Source organism: Phyllobates terribilis, unplaced genomic scaffold, assembly GCF_046119375.1.
Source record: "Phyllobates terribilis strain yellow unplaced genomic scaffold, ASM4611937v1 Scaffold_88__1_contigs__length_6355796, whole genome shotgun sequence".
NCBI lineage: Eukaryota > Metazoa > Chordata > Amphibia > Anura > Dendrobatidae > Phyllobates > Phyllobates terribilis.
Window position 1 is genome coordinate 1,687,035 of NW_027362848.1, and position 21,979 is coordinate 1,709,013.

At 44.3% G+C, this 21,979-nt stretch overlaps 1 protein-coding gene across 1 annotated transcript in view; it reads left to right on the top strand.

The window, feature by feature from the left end:
• Positions 1–4,815: 4,815 nt before the first annotated feature.
• Positions 4,816–21,979, top strand: part of LOC141197791 (uncharacterized) — a 33,423-nt gene continuing 16,259 nt past the window's right edge. The window contains exons 1-6 of the mRNA XM_073662874.1: positions 4,816–5,449; positions 5,871–6,118; positions 7,318–7,515; positions 10,182–10,581; positions 10,825–10,881; positions 11,380–11,458. Of these exons, the coding sequence (XP_073518975.1) occupies positions 4,816–5,449; positions 5,871–6,118; positions 7,318–7,515; positions 10,182–10,581; positions 10,825–10,881; positions 11,380–11,458 (1,616 nt within the window). The remainder of the gene's footprint in view (positions 5,450–5,870; positions 6,119–7,317; positions 7,516–10,181; positions 10,582–10,824; positions 10,882–11,379; positions 11,459–21,979) is intronic.

Consider the following 21,979-nt stretch of genomic DNA (forward strand, 5'->3'; position numbering starts at 1 on the left):
ATAAGATGTAAATATTAGACAAAGATAACACAAGTAAACACAAAAAGCAGTTTTTAAATGAAGGTATTTTATTATTAAGAGAAAAAGAAATCCAAAGCTCCAGGACCCTGTGTGAAAAAGTGACACCCCCCCACACACACACACACACACACACACACACACACCACTTAAAACTTAAATTAACTGTGGTTTATCACATCTTTGGGAATCTGAGTTAAATTTCCCTAGCCACAATCAGGCCTGATTGCTGCCACACCTGTTCTCAATCAAGAAAATACTTTAATAGGAATTGCTTGACAAAGTAAGGTAGACCAAAAGATCCTCAAAAGCTAGACATCATGCCGCGATCCAAATAAATTCAAGAACAAATGAGAAAAAAGTAATTGAGATCGATCAATCTGGAAAAGGTTATAAAGCCATTTCTAAAGCTTTAGGACTTCAGCGAACCACAGTGAGAGCCATTATCCACAAATAGCAAAAGCATAGAACAGTGGTCAACCTTCCCAGGAGTGGCTGGCCGACCAAAATTACCCTAAGAGCGCAGCGGCCACTCATCCAAGAGATCACAAAAGACCCCACAACAACTTCCAAAGAATTGCAGGCCTCACTTGTCTCAGTTAAGGTCAGTGTTCAAGACTCCGCCATAAGAAAGAGACTAGGCAAAAATAGCCTGCATGGCAGAGTTCCAAGACTAAAACAATTGCTAAGCAATAAGAACATAAATGCTCTTCTCAGTTTTGTCTGAAAACATCTTGATGATCTCCAAAGACTTTTGGGAGAATACACTGTGGACTGACGAGACAAAAGTTGAACTTTTTGAAAGGTGAATGTCCCATTACATCTGGCGTAGTAGTAACACAGCATTTCAGAAAAGGAACATCATACCCACAGTAAAATGTGGTGGTAGTGTGATGGTCTGGGGCTGTTTTGCTGCTTCAGGACCTGGAAGACTTGCTGCGGTAAATGGAACCATTAATTCTGCAGTCTACCAAAAAATCCTGAAGGAGAATGTCCGGCCATCTGTTTGTGACCTCAAGCTGAAGCGCATTTGGGTTATGCATCAGGACAATGATCCAAAACACACCAGCAAATCCACCTACCTCTGAATGGCTTAAGAAAAACAAAATTAAGACTTTGGAGTGGCCTAGTCAAAGTCCTGACTTTAATCTGATTTAGATGCTGTGGCATGACCTTAAATAGGCGGTTCATGCTCGGAAACCCTCCAATGTGGCTGAATTACAAAAATTTAGCAAAGATGAGTGGCCAAAATTCCCCCAGAGCGTGTTAAAAGACTCATTGCCAAACTGCAAACGCTTGATTGCAGTTGTTGCTGCGAATGGTGGCCCAACTAGTTATTAGGTTTAGGGGGCAATCACTTTTACACACAGGACCCTATAAGTTTGGATTTTTTTTCCCTAAATAATAAAGAGCTTCATTTAAAAACTGCATTTTGTGGTTACTTGTGTTATCTTTGTCTAATATTTAAATTTGTTTGGTGATCTGAAACATTTAAGTGACAAACATGCAAAAGAATAGGAAATCAGGAAGCGGCAAACATTTTCACACCACTGTATGTGTAGAAGCAGTATCCGTATCTTTTGAAACACAGTATGCTTAGAATATTATCTATAGTCGGCAGCCAGTATTAGTGTTAGCTGCCTGTCATATCTGATTGTGTATATTTTGCATTGCCTGTATAAGCTTGATCGGAATGAATTAGCGTCAGACAGCCTGCTGAGTATCTCACTTGTCTCCTTGTTAACAAACAAAATAAACTGATTTCACTGCGGACTTCAGGATGATCTCCTATCTCACTTGGTAAAAAGTGAAATATTTCTGTCAATAATTGTTTTTATTTTAACAGGGTCAAACATGTGGAATGTTTGTCCACTACTTGGACAACCCCTTTAAACGTCAAAAATCCCACAGCGGGAGAAGTCATTCTCATACCAAGAGTGTGAAAAATTAATTACTGAAAAATCAATTTTGTTGACCATCAAAAATAACTCAGATGGGGAGAAACTATATATGTTATTGACAAATTGTACAAAAACATATAACATAATTAACCCCTTAATGACCACCAATACGTCTTTACTGACCTGATATATAAGAGAATAGCGTCCTCCAACAGGTGACAATCCAGCTGTACACTATAGCTGACAACTTGCTGCATTGGCCACAATCAGTGTTGGAACCGACCATGACCGTTTAACTCCTTAGATGCTGCTGTCAATAGTAACTACAGCAATTAGATGATTAAAGGGAAGGTGCCATAAAAAAATGTAAACAATTAAAAAAATGTAAAGTATTAATGTTTTGATTTTCTTTTTTTAAATAATATTATTTGTTTTTAATGAAGTAAAATATGAAAAATAATTTAACAAGGTTTGGTATTTCCACTTTTAAACACTAGGGGGAGCAGCTGCTGAAATTTTCCATGAAAACCTTGTGTACAACTAGCTCACATTACGACTGCAGTAAATGTGGGCTGGGTCTGCTCTCCTGTGTGTGATGTCGCTCCTCTCCTCCCCTTCTGGGTGTTTGTAACAGGATAAGAGAGGATGAAGTTTAGGATCACAGTGTGGAGCCATTTTGTTGGTGACTGCCAGTGATGCTGACAAGTACAGTGTCACCGAGGACGGCCGGCAGCGCCACTTCTGTTAGTGCTGCTCTCTGTATCATACGCTGGGGTTAGATACTGTCATGGTAGCCCTTCCAAGAATCTGGATTGAGATAATTGAGATTGAGAAAGAAAATAACATACAGCCAGTGTCTGAGTGTATAATTCTTGTCTGCCCTCAGAACCCAAGCAACAGGTACTTTATTACACCCCAAGAAGAAATGGGTGGCCAACATTACCTAAGAAAGAAAGTATTTTAATTGGAAATAACAGTCGTGCTTGAAAGCAGCTCTGTCTAATTTACTAGACTTTTAAAAACAAGGAAAGCTTAACACGAAGACAGCTCTATATTTCATACAACGCCGTGTTATCGCTTTTATGAGTAACACTTATAAGGCTAATATTAAATTATCAAAAATATATAGGTAGATTTAATTGTCTAAAATAATAATCAAAACAAAGTATAAATATTTACCATAACAATACACGGCGTGTTACACACACTGGGATTATTCACAGCACATGATACACTACACATATCTAGATACAGGGCTCAGTGTAGTGTATCACATGATGGGATTAGATACACCAGTCCGGGGCGTATCGCACACGATGACGGGATTAGATACATCAGTCCAGGGTGTATCGCACACGATGACGGGATTAGATACATCAGTCCAGTCCAGGGCGTAATGCACACGATGACGGGATTAGATACACTGGTCTGGAGAGTATCGCACATTTTGTTAGTGACCGCCAGTGATACTGACAAGTACAGTGTCACTGAGGACGACCGGCAGAGCTGATCCTGATGGTGCTGCTCGCTGTATCATAAACTGGGGTTGGATATGTGGACTGTATCACATGCGCGATTAGATACAGGACTAAGTGTAGTGTATCACATTATGGGATTAGATATTGAGCTCAGCAGAGTGTATCATACAGGATGGAATTACATACACAGTTTCTAATGTATGGAGCAGGGCCACACCTTACACCACTGCTCCCATAGAAGTGGACGAGAGGGGTCACACCTTACACCACTGCTCCCATAGAAGTGGACGAGAGGGGTCACACCTTACACCACTGCTCCCATAGAAGTGGACGAAGTGGAGTCACACATTACACCACTGCACCTATAGAAGTGGACTGAGCACAGTCACACATGACACCACTGCAACCATAGAAGTGGACTGAGCGGGGTCACACATGACACCACTCCTCCCATAGAAGTGGATGGAGCGGGGTCAGACATTACACCACTGCTTCCATAGAAGTGAACAGAGCGGGGTCAGACATTACACCACTGCTCCCATAGAAGTGAACAGAGCAGGGTCAGACATTACACCACTGCTTCCATAGAAGTGGACAGAACAGGATCAGGCAAAAAAAAAACAAACCTGTTGTCCAAGTCTCAGGAATTCCACATATTCACAGGGATCAAATGGAATCTACAGGACGGTGAGGAGTTGGTCTCCAAAGCATACAACCACATGGAGGTCTGCGGAACACAGAAAAGCCACAAAGGACCATCCATCAACGGTTGGATCAATCCAGGAGAGGAAAAGCCATTCCATAGGTGAGAAATGGATTTTATTCATGACTATTCTAAGAAAACTAACATACAGTTTAAGTTTGTTCATAGTCATACAGATGCACATTTATGGTCTAGTTTGTATAGCCAATGTGAAGCAGAGAATATTAGTACTGATAAAAGGTTTCTCTCTGTAAAATAGTTACAGAGAAGGCTTCAAAATGTGATGCATATGGTCCGTGTGTACAATAATTTAGTCTTTGAAGAAACTGACACACAGAAAGCATGGATTATCACACAAGACTTCAGTCATTCTGACAAACAGGTGGACACACAGGAGACCAGTCATACTGAGACACAAGACGCTGACGGGGATTACTTTGATTATCCTAATTGTTTGATTTTGGCAGAACATATTGAATAATTGGATCAAATTGATCCTTGGACAGAGTTATTGTCCAAACTACACCAAGACATAAAAAAGGTTTCTGTAAGTACAAGATCCAATAGTAAAAGTGAAGATAATACCTCCACATCATTCGTACCAGACACACAAAATCCAGATATTTCAGTAGAAAGTTTACAGGGAAATGAATTACAAAGGAAAAAATTACATGACAGAGCAGCACAAATCAATCTTAAAATACATGATCAATTAATGAAAATTGTAAAAGACTTTCCAAAGTACAATGAGAAGATGGATGCTTTTTATAATGCAGATATTTTTGAATCTAATAAAGATAAATTCAATCTTAATGATGAACAAAAAAACAAGACATTCAGAGTTTGGTTACCCTCACATATGGCAAAAAGATTACAGATCACGCCCAGACTAAATGAGGATAATGAACTGACACATAGTACAAAAGAAGACAGACTTAGACAATTGCTATTATTTACCACAGGAGACTCGCCCTCAGTTGACATTTTGCGTCATTTGAGTGCGAGTATCCATGATGACCCATTTGCTTTTTTGGTCAAATTTGAACAGGCCTATAGAATGGTGATGCCTGTTGGGCCTAATGAGGAACCAACATCCATGATCAAATTGTATGTAACAAAATTAAAGTACCTAGATCCTGTATCAGTGCAATTGGCTAGTGTTCAGACATCATTGCAGGAGGCAACATCTTTTATTGACAAAATTAGGAGATCCATGAAGCAGAACCAGGTCAAGGCAAAAATAGCTGTAGTTCATGAGGAAAAAGATAGACAACTGACATCAGAGAAAACTCAACCAAAACCTAAACCCACATTAACATCTAGGAACAGAGATTACACTGAACATAGAGGTAAAAATATCACACAGAGGAGCAATATTAATTGTTATTTTTGTGGTATACTTGGACACTTAAAGTGGCAAGGCAGGAAATTTTTGAGAGCAAAATCAGAGGCAGGTACATCGGGAACAGGTAAGCTTGCAAGGGAAAACTGACTTATTCCAAAATCATCCAACAAACCTTCCGCCCCTCCATTCAATTCTCTCACATACCCTCACACTGACAATACACAAACACAGTCACCATATGCTCCATTAATCAGACAGATCAGAGAAATGACCGTGAAAGTCAAATTGCAGGGACACTGGTCTGCTCCCATCTCCTCCATCTCTCTGACTAGCAAAGAATGCTCCCACACCCCATCCATTGGAATTTGTGACTCGAGTTACATTGGATGACTGTGGAAGACCATTTCTCAATGTGATTTTGGCAGAACAGAGTGCTGTGTTTCTTATTGATAAGGGGGCACAATTAAGTGTTACTAACCTTGATTTGATGGTAAAACCAGAATCTCCAAGTTGTAATATTATCGGATTCAGCGGAAAAGGAAAAACAAACGCAAAGCTCGTTCTCAATGTTATGTTGGAAATACCAGGTTCTTTCAAAACAGGAATTGACATTTGGTATTGTTGTGATTCTGAGAATATACTTGGCACAGATTTTATGCAGAAATTCGAATGGGTAATTGATCTAGGGAATCAAGTGATCTGGAACCTGTAGTCATTGACCCTAGTGAATATAGCCATGTTGGAAGTATTTGCTTGAATGATGTTGTGTCATCAGATCATTTATGGCCTGAAACTGGTGGTGATGAGGTACTGACTGAAATTGTGCAATGCTTCCCTTCTCTTTGGGCTCAGTTCAGTTATGAGGTTGGGTACAATGAAGGATGTAATTGTGAATGTAGAAGGACGTGATCCTCCTCCACAGCGTCAGTATAAATTGCCTCCAGATTAAATTGGTTCTATGTCTAAGATCATACAGGAATCGCTAGCTCAAGGTGTCATACGTAAGGCTAACTCTGTAAGTAGCAATCCTTTATGGTGTGTATTGAAATCTGATGGTACATATCGAATGATATTGGATTTGCGGATGTTTAATAAACATACTCCCAATGTTGCTCCCATTGTTGCCGATACTCATGACATGATGGCAAGGCTAAATGCAAAGGCAAAATATTTCTCTGTACTAGACATCAGTAATGATTTTTCAGTATACCTCTTGAAAAGAGCTGTCAGTACAAGTTTGCATTTACTTTCTTGGATGAGCAATATCTGTTTTGCAGGTTACCTCTAGGAGCACATTTGTCACCTAGTGTTTTTCATCAGGTGTTGGTAAAGGTATTATCCAGATTTTCTAGGCCTGATTTCATACTGCAATATGTGGATGATATTCTGTTGTCTACTGAGGATAAGGAGTCACATGTTTCTCTTTTGACAGAATTGTTTGAACTGTTGTATGATGCAGGGTTGAAATTTAACACTAAAAAGGTCAAATTGATGCAGACCGAGGTCAGGTTTCTGGGAGTGTTGTTGAGTCCAGGAAAAAGACAGCCATTGCAGGAAAGAATAGAGGCGATCGCTTCTCTCCCAATCCCAACCACACACAAGGCATTGCGACATTTTTGGGGTCTTGTAAACTATTCTAGGAATCTCATTGAAAATTTTGCTGAAAAGGCCAGGCCTTTGTACGATCTTTTGAAAGGTGAAAATAATGATTATTTTGGTCCTTGGGATGTTGAACAACAAACCTCATTTGAACAATTGAAAATTAATTTACAGAATGCACCTGCTTTGTCCATAGTAGATTCTTCAGCTCCATTTGTTTTGCAAGTTCACCCATCAGAGACATCGGTGTCTGCTGTTCTGTTACAATTGCAGGCAGAAGAGTGGAGAATTTTGGGCTATTTGGTAGGTGTCTTCTTTGCAGTGAAAGCAACTGAACGCGTTGGTTTTAAAAAAATCATTCTACAAACTCCTCATTCTACACTAAAACTTCTCTTTGAGAAAAATATCCCAGATATCCCACATCAGAGATTTGCTCATTGGTTACTGTCATTGTCTCCCAATCAAATTGAGGTAGATTATAAGGTCAAATATGTTCTTCCTCAGTTGATGCAATATGAAGGGCAAATTCATGATTGTCTCCAGTCTTTTCAGGATCCTATTCCATCATTTTTCAGATGGTAGGCAGAGGTAACAGATGAAGCAGTCTTTGTAAATGGTTCCAGATTCTATTCAGATGGGCACTCTTATACAGGATATGACATTTTTTATCCCAAAAGAGGACCAGTGGTAAAGCACAAGTTACCGAGTCATTTTTCAGCTCAGAGGGCTAGAAGCGGTAAGAATGGTGCTACAGCTGAATGAGGCTGATGATCAGTGTCCCATTGTAATCTACAGTGATAGCTCCTATGTTGTGAGATCACTGACAGATTACCTGTCAGTTTTGAAAAAGAGATGCTGTAGATTCTTCTAAGGCTATGTGCCCACGATGCGGAAATGCTCCGGATTTTTTCCTGAGCGTTTCTGCATCTCCCTGGCAAAAAAACGCATGCGGATTGTACATGCACATTGTACATGCGTTTTTCCTGCCAGGGACATGCGGATGTGAAGCGTTCTTCACATGCATTTCCACATGTGGGTTGTCAAGCACTTTCCAAGCGATTTTAGCATCACTTGGAAAGTACTTGACAACTTGGTCACACTATATAAATCCATGCAAATGGCATGGATTTATATAGTGTGACTGAAAGAATGGTAAAAAATAAATATCATACTTACCTTCCGATGGCCCCTGGAGTCTTTATTCAATGTGTCTCGGCTTGCCGGCAGCTCGCGGTACACTGAAGGACCTGCCGACGTCAGCGTTGCGTGACCCATCACATGACTAAATGACGTCAGCGCAGGTCCTTGACTCTACCGCGATCTGCCGGCAAGCCAAGACAAGCACACCGGAGGCCATAAGAAGGTAAATATAATATTTATTTTTTATTTTATTCTTTTTTTCACAGTTTCTATGGTACCCAGGTCCGGAGGATAGTCTCCTCCTCTCCAGACCCGGGTACCATCCGCACATTGAAACGCATGGAATGCGCATCTACAGATCCAGGGATGCATATTCCATGCGTTCCAATGCAAGTCAATGGTGGCGAAAATGCAGCGCTTCCGCAAAATAATTGGTAGTGCTGCATTTTTTTCTGCAATGATAATCCGCAGCGGAAATTTCCGCAGCATGTGCACAGCATTGGGGAGCATGGCAGGCCTTCTACCAAGCGTTTTTTAAGCGTTTCTGCAGCGGAATTGCCGCTGCAGAAACTCTTAAAAAATGCATTGTGGGCACACAGCCTTACAAGACTCTTGTACATAGTGACACACTGAAAACAATTTTTGAGATAGCTTCAAAAACCCCTAATAGTTTTGCAATTGTCAAAGTTCCTGCCCATAAAAATTCTGATGATGAATTATCTGTTGGAAATGCAACCGCAGATACGTTAGCCAAAAAAGGCAGCCCTGACAGGAGAAGTGTTTGAGCCTAAACCTCTTGAGGTTTCAGCAGTTCAAAGAACAGACACGCATATCCCTTCTTTTGCGGAAGAACAAGAAAAAGATACAACTCTTGTTGCTTCCCGGGTTTTGTGTCATGACTTAAATGGGGACTTGCGTCCTGTTGTACCAAAACATCTACAGGATGAGTTCACGAGATATAATCATGACAGCTTGGGTCATTTGGGCTAACAGAGATTGTTAGGCATTCTCAAAGAGAGATTTTACTGGGAAAAGATGAAAGAGACTGTACGCAATATTGTTCAATCATGCTTCATTTGTGCCCAAATTAATCCAAGACCAAAATGACAGAAACCGCCACTACTGAGAACCGCACCTGCAGATGGTCCTTGGTCTACGTTACAAATAGACTACATTGGTCCATTACCATCAGGTAAAAATGGTCTCAGGTATGCATTGATTGTAGTAGATGTTTTTTCTAAATGGGTTGAATTTTTACCTGTCAGGAAAGATGATGCTTTGTCTACAGCTAGAGCATTAGTTAATCACGTCTTTTGTACTTGGGGGATCCCCAGAATAATTATCTCTGATCGAGGAAGTCACTTCACAGGAAGAATCATGTGAGCAGTTTGTACTATTCTAGGGGTACAATAGTTTCATGTACCTTACCATCGACAGTCTGCTGGTATTGTGGAAAGGATGAATAGGATAATAAAATCCAGAATTGCCAAAATGTTATTGGACAAAGGTAATACTTGGGTGGATGTAGTACCTTTTGTACTGTTGAGTGTTGGAGGAACAACTTTCTCCACAACTCAGTTTACTCCTTTTGAACTAATGACAGGAAGAAAAATGCCATTGTTTTTCCCACATGAACCATTTTTGTCCACACCTCAAAAAGATGCTGTTCCAAGGTCCAAATGGTGGCAATTGTTGTAGGAAAACTTGAAAACCATTCTTCTACATCCTGCATCAAGAATGCAGAGGATGAAGCCACCATATGAATCCAAATTCAAAAAAGGGGCTCTAGTCATGATTAAAACTTTCAGGAAGAGTAGACCTTGGGAAAGTAACTGGGAAGGTCCCTTTAAAATAATCGATACCATGGGACGAGTTAAGATCCTAGTGCAACCAGCATCCAACGTGGTTAAAACTACCCGCAGACAACAAAAATTGTGGGTACATGTTGATCAATGCAAATTTTATATTGCAAAATAACGATACTGCATTTCTTTTAGGAAGAAATGGATTCCAAAAAGAGCTGGAATGCAGAATACCATGTCCTTGATGGAAGGGATTCAACATCAATCCTTCAAGAAAAGAAAGTTTCTCAGGAAAGCTACTATCTGATGGGAACCACATTTCTGCTACTTTGTACTATTTTAATTGTGGTCTATGCAGAAGACATTTTATATCATGGAACAAATACTAGTGAAGTGGATGGACATATCAAAGGAACTTTACACTCAAGGAAACCAAAAGGATCAAGTATACAAAATCTAATAGAGGAAGACATACCAGATGATTTAGTAGATATTACTGGAAACATTTGCATGGGTTATGGTGTAAAATGCTGCATTGAGCTACACTTCATACACAACACTGCCATAATATTACATGCTGCCATAGGACCTAAGAGTAAGTTTACACAGTTACAAGGAGATTATATACATAATAATAAGACAGGCACATGGGAATGTAATCCTACAGATGTGTTATACTGGAATATAGAGATAAGAGGTGAAGAGAAAGCTGTGTGGTCGGGTGATATTACTAATGATATGCTCGCAAAAGGGACAGTTAGAACATATGAAACCGAGATTGTGTTAAAGACACAACGTTTTGGGAAAATTTTTGATCCTTCATTACTTTCTATTACAGAAGGAGATGAAGATTGGGTAAAAACATGGAACTTCCAGAGAACCAGTACAAGTACAGGTATCTGTAGTTTTTACAGTAACAAGTACTATCGCTCCAGAAGTAAGGGTCGCACCACAAGCAGTACATAGTCAAGAAAATATGTCTCCTCTTGAATTGAAATGCAACACAAGGTTAGAGTTACGTCCCGAGTGTTTGTTAACATGGACCAGAAACCAATTATTTTTGGGAAGTTTTTCAAATGGTCCAACAAATGTTATACCCAGAAGTCAATATGGGAATGTGAGATGGTTGGATAAGAATTTTTTTTTTCTCTAGATAATCCATCTCTTAAAGATTCTGGACTTTATCAATTTGTGTTTTAACTAAAAATAATTACAAACAATGTAAAGATGTAAATGTTTGGTCAGGATTAGATAATGTATGTACACAGACAAGGTTTCAACCATCAACTCCTTTCCAAATCAATCAATTCCAATCTAAACCTCTATTAAGGGATGGAGTGTTGATGACTATGGTCTGGACTTTTAGCATGTCTAGTTGGAAAATATCATCCAGATATCCCCAGTGTCAATCACATCTCATCAACATGGAAATGGGAATACAACAATGTTTTGGGAGAAGAACTTCAACACAGGTTAGAAGTAAGAGGGGGATATTAGAAGGTATTTTGGGGGAATTAGGAACAGTGGGAAGTTAAATTAACATTATGGACATTCATACACTTAAATCAGATTTGGAAAATATTGGGTATATCGGAGGTAAAGGGGTAAAAATTCAGAAAAGTTTGAATCAACTCCTTGAAAAGATGGTTTTGAACACTGCTGCTGTGCTGGGATCTTCAGTGTCACATCTACAAGATGCTACTTTAGCTCTAATAGAAAGTGAACAGGAATCCCAAGTGGCCGGAGCATGTCTAGAAATTCAGATTGAATATTCCACCAATCTGAAAATGATTGCACAGGCATTGCAAAGTGAAATTACACCTTTAGGAATAATGAGAATTTTTCATACAGAATATAATTTTGCAATAAATCACACAGATTTGTGGGTAAATAAGTGGTTAGGATGTGAACAGAACATTTGTATAGTAACATCGCTAATCCCAATATCGGGAAGAGAAGAACCCATGGTTCCTATTACTGGGAATTCCTGTTAGTAATACATAATTGCTGTATTATCTATTACAGGACACAGATTTTGCATTTGATGGTACAAACACTGAACAATTAGACATTTCTTCATACTTACATTTTGTTTCTAAGGTAATGTGTCTACCTGGACAGGATAAAGTCATTTATAACTCATGATTCCATAATCATACCTCATGTCATGCCAGAGTTGAGAATGTGCACACGATACATGACTTGGTGACCCCAATAAGCTCGAGCAAAATTTGTTTCCAAGTTATGTCCAAAAAATAAGTTGTTTCTGCATTCTTCTCATCTTGTGTACATGCTGAAAATCTGACAATAGGTTTATATTGTATGGGGGGAAATGTGAAAACTATCTACAAGAAGGAAGAAAGTATTAATATTACGTCAATAGGGACAAGAAATCTGAAAATCCTTCCAATACAGTTCAATTTGTCTCAAATATATAATTTCCCTTGGGATATGTGGACAAATGAGATAAAGAAAGACAAAGGTTTGTTAACAAAACAACTAAAAGAAGCTGAAATTGTATTCAGACATGAACAAGGTAACTTAAATTATGTTGAACATGAATGGACAAGTATGTCAGGCTCATCTTGGTGGAGAAATCTAGGAAGATCGGTAACTAGTTGGTCACAGTCTTCAGAAAAAATGCCAACAGAAAATGTATTAACAAACCCAATCATAATCATATTTATTTTGGTCTTGCTGTGTATTTTTTATCAGATTTTTATTATGTGTAAAATTAAGAAAATATACAAAAAAAGATAAAGACAGAAATTAATGATATTTTAAGAGAAAATGTTAAAATAAAAAAATATAACTTTTTGATTTTAATTTTTAATTTAGAAGTTTTTGGGAACTCAGATGACATTCAATACAGATGTTGATACAAGGTTTTCAGAATAAAGAATGAATGTGATACGAATGGTGAGAGAATGAGTTTAGGATTGATTATGATAATTTTTAAATCATAATCGGGGGGACTGTAAAATATTAATTTCTTATGATAGAAAAATATATATACATAAGCTTTAACATGCTTAGGCTCTAACCATGCTTAGATTCAAATACAGAGAAAGAATGTGCAGTTATTCTGGGATAATGGTAGAAACCTGTTCTGTACGTCAAACCTATAGGACTCTTGTCTATATGGGTTATTTGGGGATAACTAATGATCCTTAAAGGTCACTAACCATATGTTTAAAATATACCAACAAGAGGTGATGTGCACGTAGCTAAAATGCATATGTCACAAGTTACTAGTTTTGTTCTAATATGGTAGAAGCTACTAATATACCAGCAAGTCGCCATATTGGGTTATGAAACTGTAAAAATATTCTCCAATGTATGTCTATGAGGCAAGATGGTATATAAGCAGAGCCAGAAATGAATGGGGGAGATCACTCATTCCTCGAGTATCTCCAACACGGATCATGCTTCTATTCTGGATACGTAAGAACCTATAATTGTTTCCTTTCTCTCTTCTAACCTAATACTTCTTTTTTTGTGCTATGAAATATTTTTCTTCATTTTTGTAATAACTTTTGAATGAACATTAAATAAGCTTTTGTTTTATCCACACAATTCAAGATTGTTTTCTTCTCTATTCTCACCGTACCCTTACCTAAAGTAAGGAAGTGTTAGTTTTTCTAACACCAACCAACAACCTTTTCACACTGCTCTGGCTTCAAGAGTGGTATTACGCGACCCATAGCAATTGAGACAGGAAGGTAGTTTGACATGATGTGGGTGCCTGTTGTGCTCCCTCAGCAGGCACAGTTTCATGTTGCCCACGGCCTCGGCGTGCATGTCCACTTCCCCCTCCCTTGTTACGCGCCTTGCCCATTTTAAATGGAGTTTAATATTTGTCATGTTGCCAAAAATGTCTGTATTATTACCACAGTAATATAGGATCATTAGGCAATGACCTGGGACTCAGAGATGCTTCGAGGGGTCTTCCCCATGCTGTTCCCATGTCTTTTCAGCACTGCATGGATGTGTCTGATCATGTCTCACACACCACATGGCCAGATAAGGTTGTAAAATGTTAAAATGTCATTTACCGGTGAATGTATTTTTCACAGTTGAAAGCAATGCAAAAGTGCAAAAACGCATCAAAAACGCTATGTGTGAACATAGCCCAAGATGTGGAGAAGTATTTTTGTTTTTGGTTATTTATTTTGCCTTATATACAAGTCATTACCCTGGAAAGGATGTTCCTTAATATATTTCCCAGAAAAATCCATTTTGTTTTTGTATGTTTAATTGTGAATCCGTAAAAGTGGCGTAATACTCTGACAACGTTGTTGACAGCAGTGACCTGGGAGTCAGAAATGCTTCCAGGGGTCTTCCCCATGTCATTTGAGCACTGTTTCCATCGATTTGGGCAATTTTTAGGCCACCTGCAGACCGCCGGGGGGAGCCGCCTGAAAAATGCTCAAGTTTCCCATAGACTTACATTGGGCTCGTTGCTCGGGTCCAGCACCAAAGCATTCCAATTTGCTCGACCCGAGCAACAAGCATTTTAGTGCTCGCTCATCACTGTTTCATTTTAAATCCAGATTAGTGGCCTGCAGAGCTGAAATCACGAAGATTCACTGTCCAAATATTTCTGGATCTACCTGTATTCATATATTTACACTAATGGACAAATATTGCATTTCTTGCCCCCACCCCCCAAAACAAATCCCAAAATGTTCTCCTGCCCCTTTTCCTAACTCCCAATTCGAAAATAGACAAGGACATTTGGCGTTGCCAATCCTTCTTCTTTTGTAGACTTCTGGAGATAAAGCATCTTCAGCCTCGGCTCTTTACCTCCTACAAACATTTTTTATTACATTTTTTAAAGGGAAATTTCAGTAAAATGTCCCCAATCCATTTTTTCCTTCTCCCAATCTATAATGCTGGGGTAAGATTATCTCTACAGAGACCCCTGTACAGGAGTATTAGGGCTCCAGCGACATCACATCTATTATACAGAGAATAGCGCTATCTCCATAGCTCTGTACACAAGGACATAGAGATCAGACAAGGTCCTCATATTCAGGCAGCTTCTATTTTACTCCAACCCTCTTTATAAGAACAAGATCAGAGTCTCATTATACCGAGCAGAGAAGCTCCAGGGACAAAGACCCCGTCTGCTCCTAACACGCTGGGGGCCCGGAGTATCCAGCCACGGGGCCCGGATTCTCTCATTTGTGGCCCCAGCGTTTCTTGTAGAATAAATCCCTTTCTCATCCAGTCCTGTAGTAATGACTTTGTTATCAGGTTTTGTAGGAGGGTTCGTCTGACTCCATCTTATGTTATCAATATCTGTGCGAGAAACAGGAGACGTCCGAGCGCAGTTTTACAGAGTGTCCAGAGTCAGTTCTTCTACAGTCTGATAAAGAGCCGCGGTGTCTCTGACCGAACCTGGGAGTATACAGCGTACACACGGCTCCGTAGACACACGGCTCTGCTCAGTACACCTCGTACACGCATGGCTCCGCTCCGTACGCCTCGTACACGCGCGGCTCCGCTCCGTACGCCTCGTACACACGCGGCTCCGCTCCGTACGCCTCGTACACGCGCGGCTCCGCTCCGTACGCCTCGTACACGCGTGGCTCCGCTCGGTACGCCTCGTACACGCGCGGCTCCGCTAGGTACGCCTCGTACACGCGCGGCTCCGCTACGTACGCCTCGTACACGCGCGGCTCCACTACGTACGCCTCGTACACGCGCGCCTCCGCACCGTACGCCTCGTACACGCGCGCCTCCGCACCGTACGCCTAGTACACGCGCGCCTCCGCTCCGTACGCCTCGTACACGCGCGCCTCCGCTCCGTACGCCTCGAACACGCGCGCCTCCGCTCCGTACGCCTCGTACACGCGCGGCTCCGCTCCGTACACCTCGTACACGCGCGGCTCCGCTCCGTACACCTCGTACACGCGCGGCTCCGCTCCGTACACCTCGTACACGTGCGGCTCCGCTCCGTACACCTCGTACACGCGCGGCTCCTCTCCGTACACCTCGTACACGCGCGGCTCCGCTCCGTACACCTCGTACACGCGCGGCTCCTCTCCGTACACCTCGTACACACGCGCGGCTCCGCTCCGTACACCTCGTACACACACGCGGCTCCGCTCCGTACACCTCGTACACACACGCGGCTCCGCTCCGTACACCTCGTACACACGCGGCTCCGCTCCGTACACCTCGTACACACGCGGCTCCGCTCCGTACACCTCGTACACACACGGCTCCGTACACCTCGTACACACGGCTCCGCTCCGTACACCTCGTATACACGCGGCTCCGCTCCATACACCTCGTACACACGCGGCTCCGCTCCGTACACCTCGTATACACGCGGCTCCGCTCCATACACCTCGTACACACGCGGCTCCGCTCCGTACACCTTTTACACGCGCGGCTCCGCCTCGTACACCTCGTACACACGCGGCTCCGCTCCGTACACCTCGTACACGCGCGGCTCCGCACACCTCGTACACATGGCTCCGCTCCGTACACCTCGTATACACACGGCTCTGCTCCGTACACCTCGTCCACACGCGGCTCCGCTCCGTACACCTCGTACACACGCGGCTCTGCTCCGTACACCTCGTACACGCGCGGCTCCGCTCCGTACACCTCTTACACGCGCGGCTCCGCCTCGTACACACGCGGCTCTGCTACGTACACCTCGTACACACGCGGCTCCGCTCCGTACACCTCGTACACACGCGGCTCTGCTCCATACACCTCGTACACACGCGGCTCCGCTCCGTACACCTCTTACACGCGCGGCTCCGCCTCGTACACACGCGGCTCCGCTCCGTACACCTCGTACACACGCGGCTCCGCTCCGTACACCTCGTACACACACGGCTCTGCTCCGTACACCTCGTACACGCGCGGCTCCGCTCCGTACACCTCGTACACACACGGCTCTGCTCCGTACACCTCGTACACACGCGGCTCTGCTCCGTACACCTCGTACACGCGCGGCTCTGCTCCGTACACCTCGTACACACGCGGCTCTGCTCCGTACACCTCGTACACACGCGGCTCTGCTACATCCACACTGTAAACCCCTCCTGACCCCACACATAAACTTCAGCTCATCCAGCACCATGACAACCAGCACAGCAGAGTCCTGCATCCACTGAGGCCCCTGATCATGTGACCCCTGACTCCTCCCCTCCTGTGACCTCATCACAGCTCCTGTGCGTACAGAGCAGCCATATATGTGGTGGCGGCTCTGCAGGTGGAGGTATGTGGAGACCCCCATTACTGGGCGCAGGGGGCATTAACCCCTTCAGCACGGAGACTCTTTTGGGGTCTTGTGTTGCCCCTTTATAAGAATCATAAGGCTTTTGTTCTGTTTCCTGTAATAGATACATACAACCCAACTATGGAGACAGGAAGGGAGGAAACGTATTGTTCTCATAGTACAGGACCCCTTTACTGGCCCCACAGTGTAATGCCCCCATTATGCCCCTTATACAGGATGTATGATGCCCCCCACAGTGTAATGCCCCCATTATGCCCCTTATGCAGGATGTATGATGCCCCCACACAGTGTAATGCCCCCATTATGCCCCTTATGCAGTATGTATGATCCCCCACACAGTGTAATGCCCCCATTATGCCCCTTATGCAGGATGTATGATCCCCCACACAGTGTAATGCCCCCATTATGCCCCTTATGCAGGATGTATGATCCCCCACACAGTGTAATGCCCCCATTATGCCCCTTATGCAGGATGTATGATCCCCCACACAGTGTAATGCCCCCATTATGCCCCTTATGCAGGATGTATGATGCCCCCCCACAGTGTAATGCCCCCATTATGCCCCTTATGCAGGATGTATGATCCCCCACACAGTGTAATGCCCCCATTATGCCCCTTATGCAGGATGTATGATGTCCCCACGCGGTGTAATGCCCCCATTATGCCCCTTATGCAGTATAGTAGATGAAATTCATAGGAACAATAGCAGGGAGAGCAATATATATCATATATCAATCACAATAATACAATAATAAACTCCTACCATTTATTAGGACTAAATATCACGGCCAATCGCCATAAACATAAACAAAAACCGAAGAAAGACGATGTAGAGGCCGTATTGTAAAACTACAATATTCTTTATTAGTATCTGTAAAGATGTGCGGTTGTAGATTTTAATAATCACCTAGGCAGGTTATCGATGCAATTAGTTTTATTCATTCCGGCCACTGTGAACAGCAATTCCAGATAAATGTCCAACAGGCAATTCTCTTAGTCCTCGAGTTTCCAACCTGGGATCAGTAGTTCCACTGCCCCGTACCAGGTGATACCCACTGTCCCCCAACTTTTGGTTGGCCCACAGCTTTTTGTATCTCCCGCAGGTATATCGGCAGTCACAGCATATGCTCCTTCGGATGATGGATATTACGACCGCAGCCGGTGATACCACCCAGCTCTCAGTCCGACTAGCAATGAATCTTCTTTCTCTATCTTCCCTGCTGGCGTCTTTGTGCATAGCCATTTGCACTGTGCTCTGTTCACTTCCATAGTAACATAGTAACATAGTTTGTAAAGCCGAATAAAGACTTGCGCCCATCAAGTTCGACCTGTTAGTTCTGTAATTGCTAAAGTTGATCCAGAGGAGGGCAAAAACCTCAAGTGATTTAGCCAATCTTCACCTGAGGAAAAATTCCCTCCCGACTCTGAAACCAGCAGTCAGAATAAATCCCTGTATCAACCTACTATTTTATTTTATTTTTAAGTATACGCTGAAATCTGCCTGGTATCTAGAAATGCATCCAGTCCCCGCTTGAACTGGTGTAGTGAATCTGACATTACCGTCTCCTCACTCGGTGAATTCCATATTCTCACTGCTCTTACCGTAAAGAACCTGTAACGGGTCTGGGAGGCGGAACCTCTGAGCTACTATACAAGGGGGCGGTCCTTGTAAGGGAGCGGGTGGCGACCAGGGAAGACGGGCAGGCAGTCACAGCAGGTGACCGGGACAGTCTCTGGGTGAACGGGCTGGAGGTCACGGCAAGTGACCGGGGTAGTCTCTGGATGAACGGGCAGGAGGTCACGGCAAGTGACCGGGGCAGTCTCTGGATGAACGGGCAGGAGGTCACGGCAAGTGACCGGGGCAGTCTCTGGGTAAAGGGTAGGTATGACCTGTGATGGCTGAGCCTCCAGGTAGGCTAGCAGGCAGATGGTAGATGTGTGCTCCCAGGTGAGCAAGCGAGAGTCTCTGGATAAACGGGTGGTCACAGCATGTGACGGCGGAGCCTCCAGGTAGGCCAACAGACAGGCAGCAGATGAGCGCTCCCAGGTGAGCGGGCAGGAGTCTCTGGAATGGCAGGTGGTCACAGCACGTGATGGCGGAGCCTCCAGGTAGGCCAACAGACAGGCAGCAGATGAGCGCTCCCAGGTGAGCGGGCAGGAGTCTCTGGAATGGCAGGTGGTCACAGCACGTAACGGCGGAGCCTCCAGGTAGGCTAGCAGGCAGGTAGCAGATGTGCGCTCCCAGGTGAGCGGGCAGGAGTCTCTGGAATGGCAGGTGGTCACAGCACGTGACGGCGGAGCCTCCAGGTAGGCTAGCAGGCAGGTAGCAGATGTGCGCTCCCAGGTGAGCGGGCAAGCTGGTCCATAGACAGACTGACAGGAGTAGGAAGGCAGACCGTCGGACCTCAGGCTAGCAAGCAGGTAGGAGGAATGTCAGGCAGGAAACAGACAGCAAACTGGCAGGTTTCTGGCAGGTAACTGGCAACGGGACCTGAGGGCTGAAGCAGAGTAGTGAACAGTGCAACAACATTGCTCGGGCACCTCCATTTTGGAGGAGGTGCCTTATATATGGTGAAGTCCTCCGGCCATTGGCCGGGGACTCCTGAGGACGGCGCGCGCGGCCCCTTTAAGAGGGAGGGAGCGCGCGCGCGTGCGCCCTAAGCACAATGGCCGGGAAGGAGCGCGCGCTGCCAGCAGAGCGGGAGGAGGACGCCGGGCTCGGAGCAGAGGGGTGAGGGGAGCAGCGTCCCTGCCTAGCAGAGGGCAGGGACGCCGGCGCTACAGTACCCCCCCCTTTAGGCCCCCCCTTTTTTAGGCCAGAGAGAAATTGATCAAGGATAAGAGGGGCATGGATGTTCTCCCGGGGCTCCCACGTTCTCTCTTCAGGACCAAACCCCTTCCAATCTACTAGAAAAAAGGTCTTCCCTCTTACCCTTTTGGTGGCCAGAATGTTCTCTACCTCAAATTCGTTTTCAGCGGAAACCGGAGCAGGAGGCGTACCTGTAGACTTGGAAAAAGAGTTAAGTACCACAGGTTTGAGGAGAGATACATGGAAGGAGTTAGGGATCCGCAAGTTGGCCGGGAGTTTCAATTTATAGGCCACCGGGTTGATCTGACTGATGACCTCCAGAGGACCGATGAACCGAGGCCCTAACTTATAGGAAGGAATCTTGAGCCGGACATACTTGGACGAGAGCCAGACCTTATCCCCTGGACGGAATTGAGGAGGATCCAGACGTTTTTTGTCAGCATGTCTTTTCATGCGCTCGGATGACAGAAGGAGTGCGGACCGGGTACTCTCCCATATGGAGGAAAATTTGTTAACAAGAGATTCCGCAGCCGGATTGTCCACCGAGGTGGAGACGGGAAATGGGATCCGAGGATGCTGACCGAAGACAACAAAAAACGGGGATCTGGAGGAAGATTCGCTCTCGTGATTGTTGTAAGAAAATTCGGCCCATGGCAGGAGATCCACCGAGTCTGAATGGTGGGCATTAACGAAGTGCCGGAGGTAATTGGTCAGGTTCTGATTGATCCGCTCCACTTGACCATTAGACTGTGGGTGGTAAGCGGAGGAGAAGTCCAGGGTGACGTCTAGCAGTTTACAAGTGGCTCTCCAGAAGCGTGAGGTGAACTGTACCCCACGATCCGACACTATGTGGAGGGGCAGTCCATGAAGACGGAAGATGTGGCGGATAAAGTCTTTAGCCAGCTCGGGTGCAGACGGGAGGCCTGGCAGGGGAACGAAATGAGCCATCTTGGAAAAGCGGTCAGCGACCACCCAAATGACCGTACAACCGGCAGAGACGGGGAGATCAGTTATAAAGTCCATTGCTATATGCTGCCAGGGGGCAGCAGGTACTGGGAGCGGAAGGAGGCGACCGGCTGGCAGATGTCTCGGAACCTTGTTGCGGGCGCAGGACACACAGGCAGAAACAAAGTCTATTACGTCCTTGTGCAGGGTAGGCCACCAGTAGTGCCGAGTAATAAGTTGGAGGGTCTTTTTCTGACCGGCGTGGCCAGCTAGTTTAGACGAGTGACCCCAGTGTAGGATCTTCTCCCAATCAGGTACTGATACGAACGTCTTACCGCAAGGGAGACGATTTAGATTCACGGGAGCCACCTGCATTACTCTGGCGGGATCGATGATGTGTTTCGGTTCTTCCTCGAGATCAGACACCAGAAAGGATCGGGACAAGGCGTCCGCCTTGATGTTTTTGTCAGCCGGGCGAAAATGAAGAATAAAATCAAAGCGAGCAAAAAACAAGGACCACCGAGCTTGGCGCGGGTTAAGTCTCTGGGCATGCTGGAGGTAAGCCAAGTTCTTGTGGTCAGTGTAAATTATTACCGGGTGAAGAGCCCCTTCGAGCAGGTAACGCCACTCCTCCAATGCCAGCTTGATGTCCAATAACTCTCGATCTCCTATGGAATAGTTGCGCTCAGAAGAGGAGAAGAGTTTGGAGAAGAAGCCACAAGTTACCATTCTCCCGGAAGATGATTTTTGGGTAAGTACCGCTCCTGCTCCAGAGGAGGAGGCGTCAACCTCCAGGAAGAACTGCTTGTTGCCATCTGGGCGATGCAGCACCGGGGCGGAAGAGAAGGCCTGTTTTAAGGAAAGAAAGGCCTCCTCTGCTTCGGGCGGCCACTCTCTGGGATTAGTGCCCTTACGGGTGAGTTCGGAAATTGGGGCAGTCCGGGAAGAGAAGTGCGGTATGAAGAGGCGGTAGT